Below are 20578 nucleotides of genomic sequence, written 5' to 3'. Positions count from 1 at the left end.
CTATATATACTGTTTTTTCTTATACATACATATCTATGATAAAGTTTAGGCACAGTAAGATTAACAAATAGCTAATAATAAAACAATTATACTATAATAAAGTTACATGAATATAGTTTCTCAAAATATCTGATAATGGATCTGATAACTGAGATGGCTACTAAGTGACTAATGGGCAGGCTGCAGCTATCGTGTGGATATGCAGGACAAAGGGATGATTCACGGGAAGGAAGGAAGCACATCACAAGATTTCATCATGCACCCATTTAAATGGCACCTAATTAAAAACTTATGAATTATTTCTGGAATTTTCCATTTAATTATGCAAACTAGAACTGACCCCAAGTAACTGAAACCACAGAAAGGGAAACTGCGCATAAGGGGGGACCATAAAAGGGGAACTACAGTAACAAGATATGAAGAGTAGCTTACGATCTCTTAATTGATCCACTTTCTTCATTCTCATCTTCCTCCAACAGTAATCTCAGGTAGTAGTCTCCGATTTTGATTTCCTCTGCCAGGCACTCATATTTAACCTGTATTAATGAAAGTAAATTATTTTAGTTTATGATAGATTTTTGGCAATTTCCACAGTCACTTCTTTTCAGAGATTTTTTTCTTTTCTTGATAAGGCAGACTTTAAATTCAGAAAAAAATCCATCATTTCTTAAAATATCTGGTAAGTCATCATTATCCATGCGACTATTTCAGTTAGCTGTTAAGTCAGATTTACACACCGTTTTTTTTTTCCCCCCATAAATTTTATTGGGGAACAGTGTGTTTCTCTAGGGCCCATCAGCTCCAAGTTGTTGTCCTTCAATCTAGTTGTGGAGGGCGCAGCTCACGGGCCCATGTGGGAATCGAACCGGCAACCCTGTTGTTCAGAGCTCACACTTTAACCAACTCAGCCATCCAGCCGTCTCAGGACATTACACACCAATTTTATGAATGTAAAACTTGTTGATAAAAACTCACGGGACTATGTGGTGTCCATGAAGGCTTAAGGGACAGATATATGTTTAAGGGATGCTCTGCTTCATTTCCTCTTGGCTTGCCGTGACTAAGCAAGGAGTAAATGGTCCTGCCCCACACAGTTTGCCCAACTCACACAAGCTACTTAAGGTCCTCCCTCATCTCCCAACACATCAACTACATTTTATGGTATATTGTTACATAGTACTCATTCTCTGTATGTCAAATTCCCCCAGGCAACAAACTGGAGGTGATACACGAAGAGTAGCCCGTGATCAGGAGCTGAGGCAGCACCATGACCCTGGTACTGCTCAGTCAGGCTGCTTAGCTCACGTCAACACTTGCAAGCAATTGTAAAAAAGGAATTCCTTGACCAGATTATCAAAATTCTTCTTCCAAAGCCTAAAATAACTGACTTCTAAAAATATTAACTACATACAATCAATTATATAATGTATACCCATTTCACTTTCTTTCCATAAATTCTGAGTTTTCAATTTATTCAAATTCTATTTGTTAAACATATACTCTGTGTGCCATGTGGTGTTCTCGTCATTAGGGATACAACAATAAACAAAGATTTCTGTCCTTACAGGAGTAGCAGATAAAAAAGTAAAATATGTATGATAGTTGGGTGTAAAATATGTATGACAGTAAGTGCTATGGAGTGAAATAAAGCAGAGAAAGGGGACAGAATGTGTGTGCACGTGTGCGTGTGTGCGCGTGTATTTTTAAATAGGGTGGCCAGGGAAGGCCCACTCAGATGATCACATTCAGATAAAGACCTGAAGGAGATGAGAAAAGTTATGAGGCTACCCAGGGAAAATGTTCTAGGCAGAGAGAACAGCAAATAGAAAGACCCTGAGTTAAGAACATGAATTTGGTGTTGTCAGGGAAGCAAGTGTGGCTGGAGCAAGAGAGAGAGGGTGAGTAAAAGATCAAAGAAACAATGCTTGGAGTTAGGGGGTACACAGATCCTGTCTTGTAAGACATTTTAAGGACCAGGCTTTTACTAAATGAGACTGGAAGCCACAGGAGCAACAGAGGGCTCTGAACAGAGAAGTGACATGACCTACTTACATTTTAACAAGATCATACTGCTGCTATGTTGATAATGAACTGCAGGGAGGTAAAGGTGGAAGCAGAGATTGCTACAATCCCACAGAGAGAAGAGGGTTGGGTTTCGGATAAATTTTGAAGGTGCATTCAATATTTTTGCTGGCAAACTGGATTTGGAGTGTAGGAGAAATGATTTTGGGGGTTTTGACCAGAAAATAATGCGGAGCCATTATCCAAGATCAGAAAGACTGCAAGAGAAGTAGGTTTGGGGGGATAATGAGCATAGTTTTAAAGCTAAGTTCTAGATGCTTATCAGATATCCAATTATATGATAAAAGTATGAAGCCTAGGAAGGAAAGTCTAAGCCGAAGATAAAAATAATGAAGCCACCAGTAAATTAAAAACATTTAAAGCCATGACGAGACCACTGAGGCAATAATTATAAATGAAAATACGTCCAAGAACTGATTCTTTAGGGCCAAACAACATTTATTAGCACATGGGGGAATAAGGAAAAATGGGCAAATGAGGAGAGGCCAGTGAAGGAGGAGAAAACCCAGGAGAAAAATGACTCCCAAAATCAAAGTAAAGAAAGTCTTTCAAGGAGGAAGAAATGAGCAAATCATTACATGTATTGGAAATGTAGTTGGGTTAAAGAACAAAGCTGCAGGGTCATGAGTATGTTCAAATTTACAACTGTAATAAGAGTTTAAATTATACACAGGCACACAAAATTATTAATGTCTATTACCACCATGTTTCTTGTTCTTGTTTTGTCATGCTTCATACCAATATTTCAATAGAACAGCAAAATAAGGTCACATTCAGACCAAAATGACCAAAAAAAAATTAATTAAACAAGCTACAAGGAACAAGGAAAACAGGCTGTTTCCAAGGAGAAAGAATTTAAAGGAGAAATAATAAGCAAAGAACAGATCTGGAATGCCCAGAATCAAATTTATTAAAAATGTTACATGATTCTTAGATACAAAGCTGAGTGACTTAACAAAATTACTATTTTATTTTTGTCTCATGCAAAGATGAAAGTTTTCTAAAGTTTTCTCCATAAAATTATATGGGAAAGGTAAAGATATATGTTATTTAACAATATTTTTTTTTAAATTCCAAAAATAATACAGGCCTGTTAAAAAAACTAATATACAAATATTAAACTGTACCTCAAATTCATGGTGATTCCAGGAGATCACATTAGCACTACCAAGCTCTCTATCAATATTAAATGCTCTCATTTCAGATTCAAGACTATCTCTCAGTTCTTCTCGTGTTTTGAAATTCCAAATTAGGTTTGACTTAGCATGGTCCTGAGCAAACCTAAACATACATATAATTGGAAAATAGTAAGAAGGAATAAACACTATTTAAAAATCTACAAATGTCCCTTAGTACATCTTATAATAAGCAAGAAAACAGTGGAATCAATAAACTTTAACAAGTATAAATAAAGAATTTAAAACCTCTGTAAAGTAAGTATAGTAAAATGTTAATTTTGGTGATATGTATACAGGTATTCACTATAAAATTCTTTCACCTTTTCTGTATGTTTGAAAGTTTTCATAATAAAATGTTGGGAGAAAATTAACCCAAAGTATGAGACAAATCTGTGTGAATTTCAAAATAACAAAATTAACAAAATTACTGACATTTAATTTCAATATTTACTGCTAATATAAATTCGAGCCAGAAAATAATTATAATCAGATATGAAATTTCAGGTTGGGGAGGTAAGAATTTCTAGATTATTGGGCGTGTGGTTTGTTGCATGAGCAACATTCTAGATTAGAATCTTACAAACTACCCAAGAAAGAATACTGCTAAACTGTCAAGCTCTGAATGTTATTTTCAAAATATCTTCCTTTCATTCCTGGCATAATTTAGCGATTATAATGAATCTGGACAAAAGTCTGAACTGGGGATGGATGGGCTTCACAGCCATTCACTTTCAGCCTGCAATCCTCCTAGGAACTCTGAGTTCCAAGGGAGTTTTGGAGGGACAACACAATTGAGGGATTCCCGAGGACGAAAACCAAGGCATATTCTTAAGACCATACTATATGCATACTACGTACTTTAAAAGTACTGTGGCCAAGTTTTCAAAGCACATACCTTTGTTAGCCAAGGTATAATCAATAGGTCAGCTTCTAGAGTGAGTACTGTGAGTTATCTCAAAAAAGTTTGAGATATATGCTTTGCACACTCCCCAAAATGTTTGTTTTAAAGTCCTTCTATGTGTGTGTATTGGGGGGTGAGTAATATATAGGGAGAAAAAGGGGTTACCACTACTACAAAAGCTGGAAAAGTCTATGAGGTAAGCTAATACAGATATCCATTTCCCACGAGTTTCCTTATATTTTCATCATTCACCTCTTTTAAGACTCTAATTGCAACAATGCTTAAAGAAGTTATAACGCAGTTATTTCTAAGCCATAATAAAGTGTTTTAAGGTAACCATTTATAAGCCTTAATAAAATTTTAAAAGTAACTTTGGCTCCTCAGACAACCAACACTCTATATAAAAGGCTTTCATTTTATTGAAGCATCACTACTACTAATTACACCAATCCTAGCAGATACGGTTCTTGACCTTGATAGCATAAAATACCTCCTACAGCATGAAGCATTAGTTCCAAACAACAAAACAGCAACAAAAATCTGTTAGAATTCCTCTAATGGCAATGCCAAATTTAATCTATGTTGGAAAAAAGGCTTAAAGTTTACCTATAATAGAAGAGGTCCCAATTTGCTTCTATTTTTATTCTCTGTCTTCTCTTTCGAAGAACTACTGGCTTTTGATTTATATTCTGGAAAACAAAAAACTTCATAGTGCTCAATCTGGGGCTACCAAATAGGCTCAGTCAGAAGATCACCACTTTATAGGTGATGAGAAACGTTTCCTTCATCAAATTTTGGCAGAAACAAAACTAATGAAACAAAATCTACAAAATATGAATATAGATTAAACTATATCACAATATAATACTTTGTCAGTATATATCTATAGTGTTGCTGAAATATTTTCCACGTAGCCTAAAGTTATTGTTTCAACACCAAACTTTGTTAAAGTTTATAGTGATGACTTACACAATTTATAGCAGTCAAAACAGTGACTTGTTTAAACATTTACATGCAGTTAATACAAAAGTCATGGGAAAATAATAAATGCAAAAGATTACAGGTTATTAAACTGCTACCAAAGCCAAGAGGAGCAAGTATAAATTGAAATAGCTAATGGACAAGAAATAAGTATCTACATTCAGACACATGTGAATTGAGACTTGACTTTATTAGACAAAGAATATCAAAGATGACTCCACATGCCAGGCAGTTTAATGAATTTCACACATGTAGCAAGAACTTAAACTCACCATATTGTTTCTGTCCTGAATTTAATTGTAAAAAGGAAAAAATAAAATTTTTTTAAAGAAAACAAAAATAAGAGAGTGAGCCTATAACTGCTAAATTATACCTATTACACAGATTCAACTAGGATGTCACCAATATATTATAAATCACGTTTAAGACAGAAAAAGGTCCATTTGCTTCCCTAAGTTTATGACTTAAATTTTAGGCAGTTATAAACCCATTTGAGAACTCAATGCTATAGCCCCTATTCCAGAGAAAGACATGTAAGTAAGGCTTACAACTGCGGTGAAGATTTTAAAGATTTCTTGAAGTCTATACACGGACTAGAGGTTAAAAATCTCTGCTGCAAGTAAAACCTGTAGATATTTCAGACATGAAAATTCTAATCTTTAATGTGATGGAATCAAAAGTGGAAAACTATAGACTAAAACATGAAAGTGTCATTTCATTAAAGAAGTGGCAAATTATATAAAATTAAGCAAGAAACAGACTTGATATAAAGAGAATAAAAGTAAAGTGAATAGCACATTTTAAATGTAAATGCTGTTTGAAATATAAAACTTATTGGTTATATAAAGAAATGTTTCTTACAAATTTTAATTCTGTGTACTATGGTATGAAAACCAGTGTAATGTGATGTGAATGGTGAATGAAGTTTATAAAACAAATAAAAAATGCAGTATTAATGACAAACCTTTCCTTGAAATCTCTAATTAAGAAGTACTTTCTTTAATTTTCCCTCCCCTCAGGACAAAAAGCTGGGAGTAATGCAAGTGTAAATGCTATACAGAAAAAGGACAACCAGCTCTCTATAAACTGAGCTGATTTTTAGACTTAGTCTAGAAGCCCTAAGTGGCTAAACAAAGGCCTAAACAGAAAATAACACAAATAAGCAAAAAGCACATTAGCCAAAGGTTATTAATCCAACAGAAAACATTAGCTACATATGGAATTGACCTCATCAACATTCTGATTATATAAGAAATGCAGTTAATTTCAAAGACTAGCCAGTTAATCTTGACAACAGTTAATTTTCAGACTTCAGCTAAAGCAAAAGATCATTCCATATTTTGGTGTTAATATTTCCACGAACAAAATAGTCACAAAGATTATCTACTGTTTCATTAAAAAAAAAACAACAAAACTTAAAAAGAGTACCCAGAAGAAAGTTTGCTACCCAAATAATTTCTTGACCAGCATGTATCTATTTAGCATCATTATTTGCTCAACTCTTTAGCTAACACCCCACGTAAATGAAACCAACAGACCAATAAAACATTGATAGTCAAAATACATTCTTTTCATTCTGAATTGTTGTCTTTAAATAACAGATGTTATCTACATTTCTAGCTAAAATAGCTTTGTGTTCAAGCTTACGCTGAACAGATGTGATGTATGAGATCTGATGCCAAAAAGTTATTTTCAGTATAATTATATCCTATAGTTTGAAACAAGTATTATTTTCGAAATGGTTTTAACCACTTGAAGCCAGGAGCTTATAATTTTTAATAACTGTGAAAATCATTCCTATCACATCGGTAGATTTTCAACTGTTCAAATGCCATAACAATATCATCATGACCAGACATAATAGCACTTTTATTATCATCTTGCTTGTACATCAAAGCAACCTTATAGGATAGAGAAGGGAGGTCTTGTTATTCTAATTTCATGAAAGATTGGAAAGTAAGGTTCTGAAAACCCATAATTTGCTACATGGATTAATAAGCGATGAAACCAGGCTCAATTCTAATTACAGTACTCTCTTTTCTTTCCTAGCCATTTGAAAGCTTATCTAATGATTCTTTATACTGTATATGTCACTCATACAAATTAGCATTAACCCATTATGCTCAAGTTCTGAAAAACTTTATTTTAGTCTCACACAAGACTCTAATATTTGTCCTATTGCACCTGATGCCTTATGTTTAGATAGTCTGGAAATTCGTAAGAAATTTGTTTTAGAAAGATATTTTATTATTTTGCTTGAATAAGGAAAAAGGTACCATAAATAGATGGTTAAAGGGAAAGAATGTACGTAAGTGTGGCCAACAAAAACCATGAGATCAAGTTAACTTTCACTGGACCCCTTAAACCATCCTTAGCCACTGCAGATTCCATCTTCAATAGAAGAACGCACATTACTGAATTAGGTTCTGTAGCACATACTACATGCTGAAAAATGAGACAACTGTTTTAGATCTGACACTAATCTGAGCAGCTAATACTGAAAATTTTAAGTACACACAGTAAATTTAATTTAAAAATGTGAATCTTATTTTCTAAACCCTTGTCTGGCTGGCTCTGAATTAAAAAGCTAAACAAGAAGGTCACCTTTATTTGTATAGCTACAAAATAAATTTCAGAGAAGGAAGGAAATGAATACGTATGAATTTAAGAAAAGCATGGAAATGGCACGTTATGGAAGAAAACTAAGAGTAAAACTTTATATTAAATTTCATATGAAATAACGACACCCCTAATTGTTGATTCATAAACTATGAATTAAGAAAAATTTATATAAAACTACGAATCAGAATTAGGCAACATTTCTTCAGGTATTTAGTCAGAAATATCTGACTACCATCTATCTCTGTGAACAGCAACAGCTAAAGTAAACCTAGGATATATAGAAGTGCTAGAAGTTTGGAAGCAGATTTTATTTTTACCTCTTTTTGAGCAATACCCATTCTATCCCTCCAATGCATCAACACAAGATCCACTTTTTCTTTGGCAAATTTTTCAACTTCTTTAGCAGCTTTTCCAGCTAGTCTTTGCCACTCTGGAACTTTATTAAACTTTCCATACTGATCCTGTAAAATAATATTGAAATCCATTATAGTCCTGTTTGCAAATTTATTTTAAAAATGTAAGTAAAGCTGAGTTGCACTATTTCTTTCACATGATTAAATAAATACTGGATGTTAGGGCTCAGTAAAAAAAAAAGGAGAAAATTTCTACAATAAATTATACTTTTTGTTCAAGAAATATTAACCTTACTACTTAAGTTTTCAAGATGATTCCTTTTAGAGGGGTGGCAAAATGCAATTGGGAGGTGGGTGCAGACAAGAGAAATGGGGTGAGGACAGAAAAGGAACACATACAAGACAGTATTATCTTGAAAGATGTCATATAACTTTCTCAAAGATAGCCCAACTTTAATAATTAAGATAGCTTTGTAAGAAAAGTCCAACCTAATTTAATTTTTTTCAGTGATGGCCCCTTTCATCAACATTTATCAATTATATATTATGTGCAAAATATCACATTACATATTTGAAATTAAAAAAAGTCAATTACAGAATGTGCCAATAGGTCAAGTTAGAGAAACAAAACATACAATATTATTACTACTTATAAAATTAGATTGTAGTGCTAGGTGCACAACTCTCATCTTACTAAAAATTACTGAATTGTGCACTTAAAACATGTGAGTTTTTTGGGATGTAAATTTTATCTCAATAAAGCTGTTAATAATACATATTTTTTAAATATTACTATTCAATGCATTCTTGATTCATTTCTAAAACTTTTAGTGTGTTTCCGAAGAAAGTACTCTTTCATCTTGAAAAGATACTTAGGACAATCACATTTACCATTGCTATTTTCACGTTATCTCTAACATGCATCCGATCAGCATCCCTCTCAGGAACTGGATCTGAGCTGTCCAAGTACGCCAGCAAGCCTGGTGGCTGAAAACAACACACAAAAACAAGACATAAAAATCCATTTTTAAAACAAATGCACAAAAGAAAATTTAACCTTCAAAACCCAAATAAATACTACAATTTAGTTACTGAGGTTAGCATTTATTAGATGACAACTCCTACGATAAGTATCTTTTAAACTAAAAACAGATAAACTTAAAAAAACTTTTTAACAGTATAAATAATGTATCAATGAAATTTTATTGGGCAAGAATATATAAATCTTTCCCATTATTCAACTGACTTACCAAAATGCGTTTCAACAAGTTGGATGCAGTTGCATTATCAGCTGTCCAGAGTCCCACTAAATGTCTACTTAGCTGTCTGAAAAAAGCAGACGTTGAGAAAGGTTTGCTGCTTTATTTCAGCTAGAACAGAAAGGAATTTTTAAAAACAAAATAGCACACAAGAAATAAGACTATAGTAAAAAAATCATCCTGATGTTAAATAGTAAAAATTAGTATTTTAATTTGGAGAAATGCATGAAATAGTAATTCAAATATTGCTAACATTTTAGAATTTTCTCCAAATTAAAATGCTTTCTTGGTAAACTAATTTTCGATCGATCTGAACATAAAGAAGTTCATTTCTACCCCTAAAGATAGGGAGTAAAAATTAGACTTTAGGCAATTAGTTTGTACAAGTCTTGATATACTGATTAAAAACAAATTAGACTTGATGATACAATTAGTTTGTATACGAAGTCCTGACATAGTGATCGTAGCATTCTGGCATTCTCTGGAATTCTGAACATGAACACAAGTCAACAACTATGTTCTAATATAACATTTTTGGTAAGATCAGAGATGGAAAATATTTTCAGTTTTGGAGTTTGGACAAAGACTTAAAGCACTTAGAGCAAATTATTCTACTCTTTCCACTTTTGAGTTAAAAGCATATTTTGGTTCAAAGTGAAAATCCATATCCATGTCGAATCTATGATTTAGTAATTTATTAATCTTAATCTTCATGATGACATTCATCTCCTAGGCTGGAAGCTCCTAACGAGCAGGGAATATAGTACTTTATTCACCGCTGACCCTTCTGTGCTTTAGTAGAGATTCACTTGCCATTTGCTATAAGAATGGCCATGAAACCTGAGAGGGAAATAACCAAATAATCACCTAGTTATGTGACATGTTACAATCCCAGAAGAAAAAAGTTTAATAGGAAAATCCAAATTATACTTTGTTCTGTCACACACACACACACACACACACACACACACACACACACACTACTAAAATGGTTCATTCCTGTGCCTATTTGAAAGCTAACATATCAAGTAATTACACTTGTAATTTCCCTCATTGGAATTTAGTAGGTAATGATTCCTAAAAAGGGATAAAAGAGATAACATTTTATAATAGCAATTTGTAAAAGATAAAGCAGTGCAAATGAAAAGTGGTATTTCTATTATAATTTGACAGCTTTTCAATATTGTGATTGATCACAGTAGGAAATGTAACTGATTAACAATAAAGAGGAACACAACAAGAAAATATCTAACACGAGGGTTTAACGGAACAAGACATCAAATAATCTATTGGAATGAAAGATGATGTCTAGCACTGCTAATAAGGCAGTTTACCAAGAAAGTAACTGTCCTTTTAAATCTTTTTGTCCTCTCAGGTAACATAAAAGACTACTTTTGTGGCTAACATTTACAAGAGACGGATGCAGATAGTTTCTTGTAATAGCATAAACAGCAGAAAACTACTGGCAAGACAGCATACTAAGACATCCGATAACTGGACGTAGGCAATAAAGGGCATTTATAGTATCATAAAGAAAACGTAAGTCAGCAATTTATTATTTAAAAAGTCAAAAAGAACAGAAAATATTTATGATACATATTTTTTACTAATATAAGTCACGACTCATAAGGTATGCTAAGGACATCTGAAAGGGCCACATATTGGGAATCATGAAGCAAGTTTAAAGGTGCTGGAATTCACATAGTCTGGAGTAAACGAATAGATTTACGTGTTTCCTCATATTTGAATAATTATTATAAAAAAATAATTTTCCAAAGGGAAAGTTATTTAACTACAAGAAATTTAGGACAGGCCTAGCTTAGACTGGTTGGGTTATTAAGGTTTTCTTTATTCTTAGAGTATTAACTGACCAAAGATATTTAAGAATTGATTATGTAAGGTTTTTCACATGGGGTCATCTGCATGCAGGATGGTCAGATGGAAGTACAAGGAGAAAAAGCCTGGGCATGTGGTTCTAGTTCCATAGGCTTCTAGGCATTCTTCTCCATGTTCTTGTCCCATGACTATGGGTGTGAAGACTGATAACAGGATAGTGGGGGAAAAGAATTAAAGTACAGCTATGTGTTTTTCCTCCCAAGTTATCCAGGGGCAGGGACAATGATCATTTGTGCACAATCTTTCTATAAAGAAAGGAAAGAAGAACGAGGTAAATCATAAGAAAACGAAACATCGGTATAATCCAAACATTTAGTCAGTTTGTTTTACATAATAGCTGAATCCATTCTCTAAGTAGCAAGTTAATTTATAGCAAATTAAATTTAAACCTACCTATTTGTAAGCATCCTTTGATCTGAGCTTATTGTAAACATCGCAGTATGCAAGTGTCGAGGTAAGGCACCTTCACTTAGGGCAAGCTCCTGCATTTTGGTAGCAATTTCCTTGTCACCTTCCTTTGGAAAAAGGGTAAGATGATCCCTAAAGCAGCAACCTAAAGCCAGCTATCCTAATTTGGTAAAACTAATTTTACATCTCTAGGTAAAATAATTATTCAGCATACAATAAAAATTAAAAATGCAATTTCAATTTCCCCAAAATAACAATTCAAAAAATTTTATTTGCCTTGGGAATGAGGTTTAAATGTTTACCGACAAATTTATCTTATGAATTATGCTTTGCTTATTAAAATTGTGTTCATTCCCTGAGTATATATCAGCCTAACAAAGGGGAGCAGTGACACAGGGAAATCAGCAATTTCTACCAAAGTTATTTGCAAACCTGCCTTACTTTTTTATTAATGATATATTAATTTAATTTTCGTGGTAAACACAATTCTTTATTTTTTTAAAGAGTGGTGTGATATAGGGGTAGTTCTCTTTTTATTCTGAGTTTACTTATATGGACTCACTTTGGCAGATAGGATAGACAGCACATCTGTCCTATCAAAGGTCATCATAGAACTATAAATTAAGCAAGCAGTGTGATATTTAAGACAATCTGTCAAAAAGTAAAAATGCTTATGTTACTCAAAAAAGTACAATACGACTGAATATGTAGTATGTATACAAATATACACACAGTATGAATATGTACATATAGCATTTGGACAAATAAATATATAGTATATATACAAATATATACACAGTATGTATATGTACATATCATCATTAGAACAGTCTGAGAAGAAATTTACCAAAATGCTAATAGCAGTTATCTCTGGATGGTAAAAATACAGGTGATTTATTTTTATTTATTCCTTGTATTTTTTCTGAACACCCCAATGTTTCTTCAAAGATCATATACTGCTTTTACAATCAGAAAAAAATATTTTAAGATACTTGCCAGGATTTCAGTGTAAATAAATAAAGTCTTCCTTACACAGACATCAGCTCTTGTCACTGGCTATGAATCTGACATGTGGCTTGTACTGAAGCCAAAAGTCGGCATTTTGGTTATACCTGGCACTCAATAAATATTTCTGAATGAATGGCAATACAGTGGTGAAGCAGGGTCAGGAATACTTTTGTTTGGTCTCTTGATCCTAACTGTCCTTGGCTACTGCGAGCTCTGTAAATGAGAGATGTGGTACTTACTTTGGAAGCTAAAATGAGCATAGAACCCATTAGCTAGAGAGTGAAAATTAGCCTTTAGTTGTATATACACAATAAAAATACAAATAAACTCTCAATGTTCCACCAGCTTAATACCACTATGTAATTTTTTAACAGCTACTTAAGAGTACACTAATTCTATGCTTATTATTTAGCTACATGTTATATTCATAAGCTACAATTGCTGAGTTTTGTGATAAAAGTGGCACTCTTACATTTTATCCAAATTACTACAAAAGAATACAGAATTCACAAGTCATTTTGACTGACGTCATTATAAATATCCAGTACTCAAGTTGACATTCACAGCCATGATCACAACTTCTAAAAAACATGTAAGGTTAAAGCAACTATCTTAGAGAAACGATATCCTCTTTCTGACAATATCATGTCCTGATCTCTTACAAGTTAATTACAGATGCACTGTAGCATGAGGAACTAATTTTTGCTACCATTCTTATTTGATACCACTTTGCTATAAACTAACTCTATTGACAGATTTCTATGTAACCTCAGTACCTAAAGATTTCAATACCATCACCACCAACTCTCTAAAAAAAAGAGAGAATTCTAATTTTTAATTATTTTTCAATAAAACATATACTGTAGGCACAGAAAGATTTATTTGCTCTAAACCCACTTAAGAATTGAAACTCGTAGTTTATTATTGAGAATTATTTCTGCAACTCATTTAAAACTAATTTCTGAATAAAATTTAAAATTACTTCCTTACACAGAAAAACTTCATATTTCCCATAAAGATTTAAAGGTAATTTTGTCAGCTTCAAGCAAAATAGCCAATCAACATTCAACTAAGTTTAAAATTTCAAAATTGTTCTCTTACCTCTATTATTGCCTTCATAACCAATCCAGCTCCCTTTACAATTGCCATGGAAGGATGCTTTAAAATAGGGGGAAAAACGTATCACAAAATAATTTTATTCCAACATATTTGGTTTTTGCTCTAAATAAGATACGTAATTTTATAAAGGTATAAGCCATAATATTAGTAAAAGATGCATCTCAAAGTCAGATCAGTTTGGTTAAAAATTTTAGGTATTCTTATAATGTACAGCCTTACAGATACTTAAAACAAAGAGTTTACATTAATAGGAAATAGCTAACATCTCAATAACAATATGTATTTATTTGAATTATAATTACACATATTTAAATTATAAATACTAAGTATTAAAATAGAAATTGGTATTTATAATATAAATATAAAATTAAAATATCATACATACAAACATATACATAAAATACTACAGTATCATATGAAATGACAAATGTTTTCAATTGTTTATGAACAGCCCTGCTAAAGTGCATCTTACTATTTGAGAATTTGCAAAGACAAGAAAACTTTGGGCCTACCACAGGAAAAAAAAAAAAGAGTTTTTCACCACTTCTAAGATGGAAAAGATGGGTAATGGAGTTAAAACAAAAGCCATCAACAGAGCACTACATAACAAGAAGCCTGTGGCATTAAATGTCCTAACATGATAATATACTAGGCTGTATTTATTTATCAACATTACTATAGAAGCACACACGTATTATTTTAAAACCAAACTGACCCAAAAAGTGGTTCTTTTAGGTTAGCTGTTATCCGATGAGAAAAATACACGATCTCACCTGAAAGAGTTTAAAGAGTGTTCTTCCATTGGATGCTACCATTTCTAAGAGCATATCAAACTGCTGCCCTTCCGTAGTCTCACTGTATGGAGCACAGAGGGCAAAAGTAAGGAAGTCCAAGAGTGAACTAATAACTAGGGCACCAGTCCCATGATCCTGAAACAAAGCAACATATTGCCTTGACTTAGGACAGAGCGCTTCATGAACATAACAACGTGTTTCTGTTATTCTATATATTAGAAGTACACATTTAATTTCTCAACAAGAGGTTCAAAGTCTGAAGTAGTACTTGTTCTACTAAATGTAGTAAATCCATTGCTTACCATAGCTCAAAAATTCAAGATCAAATTTCAAGAGAATAACAAAGACTCCTCAAATATGGATAACTAAAGTTAATGTTTATTTGTATTAAAAGCAATCTTTGACAATACTTTAGAAACTCTGGCAATTACTCTGGTATTTTGCGTGTATAAGGCGCACTTTGTTGTCCAAATTTGTCAGGGAAAAATAAGGATGTGCATTATACATGGATAGTACTAATTCCGTATCTATATAAATGTTTTCAATTCTTTTATTTGTGCTTATGAGTTAAAAGTGTAACTCTAGAAATCAATAACGATACCCATGTGCAAAATAATACCCTGGAATAAGATAATCGGTTTTGTTGAACTTACGAGGAACTTGCTATGACAAAAAGTTCTTGGCCCTCTATGATGCATCAATATCGAAATTTGTTATCAGTACATAAAATTTCTTATACCATAACATGTTAAAAAATAAATGGTAAAATTCCTTTATAATACAAAACACAATTACCTAAATGTAAACAAATAAAAATTTGAATTAAAAAATTAAAACGAAAGATTTTTTTCCCCTGAAAGTTTAGGCCAAAAATGTGGGTGTGCATTATACACGGGAGTGCCTTATACATGGTAAAGTACAGGAGCCCATGCTCCTTCAAAGATGTTATAGGTGCCCATTTCCATAATTGTTAACCAGTGACTGGAGAACAAATTTTAGGCTTATCTTTCTTTAAAAGAGCTTATTTAACAATGACATTTTAAAGAAAGATGGAAAAAAAAATCTAGAGTATCATTATAAAAATCTAAAGGCTTCGCAACCCATCTTTCCCAGATGACTGGATACAATCTTAAAACAGAATATTTTACTATTAGTGAACAAGATGAACTGTGACCAATACTAACCAAAGTTGGGGGCTACAATTTAAAAAAAGAAAAACTGTTCATGTCGCAGTTCTGGAATACTTTTCAATAACGTATGCTATATCTCATTTAGACACAATTAATTATCACTTACCACATGGGAATTAAATTTCTCCAGTAAGTTTTCCAGAAACTTCTTGGAAGAGAGAAGAGAGGCTTTGTTTAGCTGTTCTTGTCTTAAGTCATAGTCATCATGCATGGGCTATTGGTTAAAAACAGTGATAATTCATGAGCGTTCCCATGTGCTGGCATCGCAGAAAAGTCATTTATGAAGAGTATTTATTAAACAGAAAAAAAAATGGATAAGACAAAAAGGCAGAAGTGATGACTTCCCGTGGGTCTGAAGAGACTTTATAACTTGCCCAGCAAGTTACTGTGGATAGTACTGCACAATGGTACTCCCTCAAAGGTCACAGATCTTCTCACAAGGTAAGTAATACCCATTCCCACTCCCCAATTTTATAATTTAAATTTGAAATAGAACTTAGCATTAAAAAGCAAGTACTAAAATTCACAGCAAATACTTCTTTGTCTCAAGGTGATTCTCTTTTGACTACTGGGATAACAGAGTATAAAAGGATCCTAGAATGATAGTTAGAATTAAAGATACAATCCTAATTCTACTACTGACTGCAGCTGACTTCGGGCAAGTTTAAATTACTTTAACTCTGTCTCATTTTACTCTGCTGTAAAGTGGGAATAACAGTATGTACTTGGTTTCACTGGACTATTATGAAGCCTACATGAGATAATTCATGTGAAACATATAGCTAACACCTAATAGGAAATGAGGGTTCAATGTGTTTGTTTCACACTATTGGTATTTTATGTTCTAGTTACCTCACTAATTCTTTTAACGGATTTATTTGGAGTAGTAAAGACACTAAAATTCATTTTGGGGAATAAATGCAAGGTTATATCCATGTGATTGTTTATGTTTATTCTAGACTACTAAGCTTGCCTAAAACACTTTATATAAGAAATAAATATCATATACTATATACAAAATTAAGTAAATGAGAAATTTCAAAGTTATACTGAGCAATTGCTTCTCCCCCCATACCAGCTATCACCAAGTTAGATTTTTACCTCTCACACAGCTTTTAAATGTGCCTTCTTTAGGCCCTATCCTGCCTTGGAATCCTTGTATGATAATATGGTCTACCTGACTCTGACTTTACCTGTAATCTACTCTCTACATACAAACCATGACCTTTCTAAAATTTAGACCTGACTGCTTCCGTTGAAAATTCTTTCAATTCTCCTCACTAAAAGACAAAAATCTAGCTTTTTTGCTTGATATAAAAGGCTTCTTATGACTATCTCTGCACAGATATCTAGCTGTAACTCTTAATCCCATGTACACCCCAAATATATACGTGATGATCTAGCTACATTCAATTATTTGCGGCTTCCCAAACATGCCTTTGTATATGCTATTCCCTCTCCCAGGAGAGCTGCCTTGCACCTGAAAAATACTTCCCTGTCCTTCAAGATTCAGATCAAGTGTAACGTCTTTCAGAAAGATTAGCCTAGAATCGTTTATCTTCTTACCGCAAAACCAAAATTAAGTGCTGCTTTCTAGGGATTCCATGGTCCCTATGACGTTATTTTGCATACATATGCCTATCTTACCAGATTTTAAGGAGGATAGAACTTTGGTTTAATACCTTTGTATTTCTAGTACATAGCACAGAGTGCCTAGTTTACAGGATATGCTAAGCAAAAGTTTATTTGAATAAACAAATGGCTATGAGAGCAATTTAGGAAATACAGAACCATTGAATTTCATTGGTAAAATGAAAATTTGTGTTTGTGGAAACAGAAATCAGTCGTCAACTTAAGAAAAACCTTACAAAACAACTGGTTTCCTTATAAAACCACTACTTACACACATGAGGGCACAGAGCATATCAACAGCTGCATGGATTACTCCATTGTTGTTCCTCTTGAGTGCTTTTACTACCTTCACTCCTAGACGCTCCCGAAACCTTGTGGAACAAAAAACAAGCAGAAAATGGCATATCAGAGCACTAGTCTATTATTTTAGTATTAAAATACAATGTAAGTCATCTTAAGTTTCCATTGAATTACTACAGTAATTATATATTTTGAATTCCACCCCTGGAACGTATCAGTTTTCATAATAATTTTTTTCTTTGAGGGGGAAGATTTTTTTAAGATTAATTAAAACTAAAAGGCATGTAATTTCCCATTCAAATTCACCAAAAAGAGAATCGGTAATATTTCGAGTATGATACCAATACCCTCTTCAGTTTCACTCACCTTCCTTTTTTATTTCTCATGTATAAAAACGACTATATCACCATATAAAAGATATCAGGTTTAGTCAGCTACAAAGAGGTGAATTGTTGATTATTTGTTAAATTGAATTGCTCAAATTCTCTAAAAGAAGTTATGTTTCAGAAGACAACTTACTTTGGAAGCTGAGTAAAGGCTAGAAAACCAGCTTTGGAAGCCACAAGCCTCCTCACAGCCTGGAACTGACTCTCGAGTTCTGCAATTGAAGCAACAGCATCTCCCTCTTGGGACAACAAGGCCGTTATGGCATTATTGATCAGTTTTTCTTTGTTTTCTGAGAAAAGACCCTAGGTGAAAAAGGATTATTTCAAAAAAGGGTCCATACCAACAGTTAATGACAATGAACAAATTATGATACAACTTATCTTACATCCTGCGTTACTGCATGCAGAACTCCGCTATACGAAATATTAGCATTGAATCTGAATACAGCATCTGCAAAGTTGCCATCTGTAAGGAGATAAAAAGATTCAAAAAGATTTAGAGATTTGCATTCCTAGTTATTAAATTATTAAGCAGATGGTTGCAATGCAGTTACATTTAAATCAAAACTTACTTGGAGGTGTCGCCAGGAATCTGAGGTGAAGGCTCTCTACTTCCTCATCAACAGGCATGCTGAGTAACCCCCATCGCTGACCTTTATGGGTTGACGTCATTTTTACACAAACATCTCTATTACCAGAGGCTCTTACTCCATCCAGCAAACTTGCTAATAAGGAATCTCTAAGCAAGGTTAAAAATAAAAGGGTTTTATCACTGATAATTAAGGGGAATTTTGATTCACAATGTAACATAGGCCCTTTAGCAGGTAACCTGCTGGGAGTGGGTAGAAGGGGAAGCACAAAAGAACAGGGGCTTCAGAAGAGAGCCTGGAGCTCCAATATTATTAGCCTCTTCACTTTGCTGTCACATACTTTGTACAGTTACTTAAGGATTGTAGCTTTAATGTTTTTCTGTTATTTCTTTAAGGTTACTTTTTAACAGGTTTATTGAGGTATAACTAACAAATCACAACATTCACCAAACTAAAATACAGTTTCATAATTTATAGTAAATTTATACAGCTATGCAATCACCACCAAAATCCAGTTTTGGTTCACCCCAAGAAGCTTCCTTGTACCCACTTGCAAAAAACTCCCCAGCCCCAGGGAACCACTATCTGCTTTCTTTCTCTATAGTTTTGCTTTTTCAAGAAACTTCATCAAGAGATGAAGAGACAAGGAGGCCGGATGGCTCAGTTGGTTAGAACGTGAGCTCTGAACAACAGGGTTCCTGGTTCGATTCCCACATGGGCCAGTGAGCTGCGCCCTCCACAACTAGATTGAAGGACAGCGACTTGGAACTGATGGGCCCTGGAGAAACACACTGTTCCCCAACATTCCCCAATAAAATCTTAAAAATAAAATAAAGTAAAAAGAGATGAAAAGACAGGCCACAGGCTGGGAGAACATATTTTAAAAAGGCATATCTGAAAAAGGTCTATTATCCAAAATATGCAAGGGACTCTTAAAATTCAACAGTAAGAAAAACCCAATTAAAAAAGGATCCAAACAAAGTTCTTAACAGAGACCTCACCAATGATATTGGTGACAAATAAGCATATGAAAAGATGCTCTACATCATCTATCAGGGAAATGCAAATTAAATCAACAGGTGAGATACCATTACACAGCTATGAGAAGGGCCAAATTCGGGAACAACGACACCACCAAATGCTGACTAGGATGTGGAGCAGCAGGAACTCTCCTTCACTTTTTGCGTTCCCTTTTTGGGGGAACGCAAAAAGGCACAGCCACGTTTGGAAGACAGGCAGTTTCTCACAATACTCAACATCCTCTTATCATATGATCCACTGAGCATAGTCCTTTGCTTTCACCCAAAAGCACTGAAAACTTATGGCCACACAAAACCCAAGCAGTGATGTTTACAGGAGCTTTATTATTCATAATTGTCAAAACTTGGAAGCAACCAAGATGTCCTTCAGTAGGTGAACAGATAAATAAACCATGGTACATCCAGACCATGGAATATTATTCAGTGCTGAAAAGAAAGAAGCTAGTGGGCTACGAAAAGACGTGGAGGAAAACTTGAATGCGTATAACTAAGTGAAAGAAGCAAGTATGGAAAGGCTACAAACTGTATAATTCCAACTATGACACTGGAAAAAGGCAAAATTGCAGAGACAGTAAAACGATCAGTGGTTGCCAAGGTTCACAGGGAGAGGAAGGGGTGAATGGAAGAGCACAAAGGATTTTCAGGCAGTGACACTATTCTGTATGATACTATAATGATGAACATATGTCATTATACGTTTGTCCAAACCTATAGGTTCACCAATTATTAACAAATGTACCACTGTGGAGGGGATGCAGATAACGGGGGCGGCTATGTAAGTGGGAGGTGGGAGGTAGGGAGTAGAAAGTATATGAGAAATCTCTGTACCTTCCGCTCAG

General features: G+C 33.8%; 1 protein-coding gene across 3 annotated transcripts in view; it reads right to left on the bottom strand.

Annotated features, from left to right (window-relative positions):
- Nucleotides 1–20578, bottom strand: part of DNAJC13 (DnaJ heat shock protein family (Hsp40) member C13) — a 105478-nt gene that overhangs the window by 46988 nt on the left and 37912 nt on the right. For all 3 annotated transcript variants that reach the window (XR_016021284.1, XM_088798329.1, XM_088798330.1), the window contains exons 10-23: nt 18682–18848; nt 18496–18575; nt 18243–18412; nt 17695–17794; nt 15898–16005; nt 14581–14736; nt 13790–13846; nt 11666–11787; nt 9368–9443; nt 9009–9104; nt 8082–8225; nt 4768–4850; nt 3210–3363; nt 433–536 (exon numbers count right to left, since the gene is read on the bottom strand). Coding sequence is in view for 2 of the 3 variants with exons in the window: in XM_088798329.1 (XP_088654455.1) it covers nt 433–536; nt 3210–3363; nt 4768–4850; nt 8082–8225; nt 9009–9104; nt 9368–9443; nt 11666–11787; nt 13790–13846; nt 14581–14736; nt 15898–16005; nt 17695–17794; nt 18243–18412; nt 18496–18575; nt 18682–18848 (1617 nt within the window). In the remaining variant the exon portion in view is untranslated. The remainder of the gene's footprint in view (nt 1–432; nt 537–3209; nt 3364–4767; nt 4851–8081; nt 8226–9008; nt 9105–9367; nt 9444–11665; nt 11788–13789; nt 13847–14580; nt 14737–15897; nt 16006–17694; nt 17795–18242; nt 18413–18495; nt 18576–18681; nt 18849–20578) is intronic.

The sequence above is a fragment of the Rhinolophus sinicus genome, chromosome 5 (assembly GCF_057876585.1).
Source record: "Rhinolophus sinicus isolate RSI-liver-muscle chromosome 5, RSI-T2T, whole genome shotgun sequence".
In the NCBI taxonomy this organism is placed as follows: Eukaryota; Metazoa; Chordata; class Mammalia; order Chiroptera; family Rhinolophidae; genus Rhinolophus; species Rhinolophus sinicus.
This window is presented reverse-complemented; position numbering and strand designations above follow the sequence as displayed.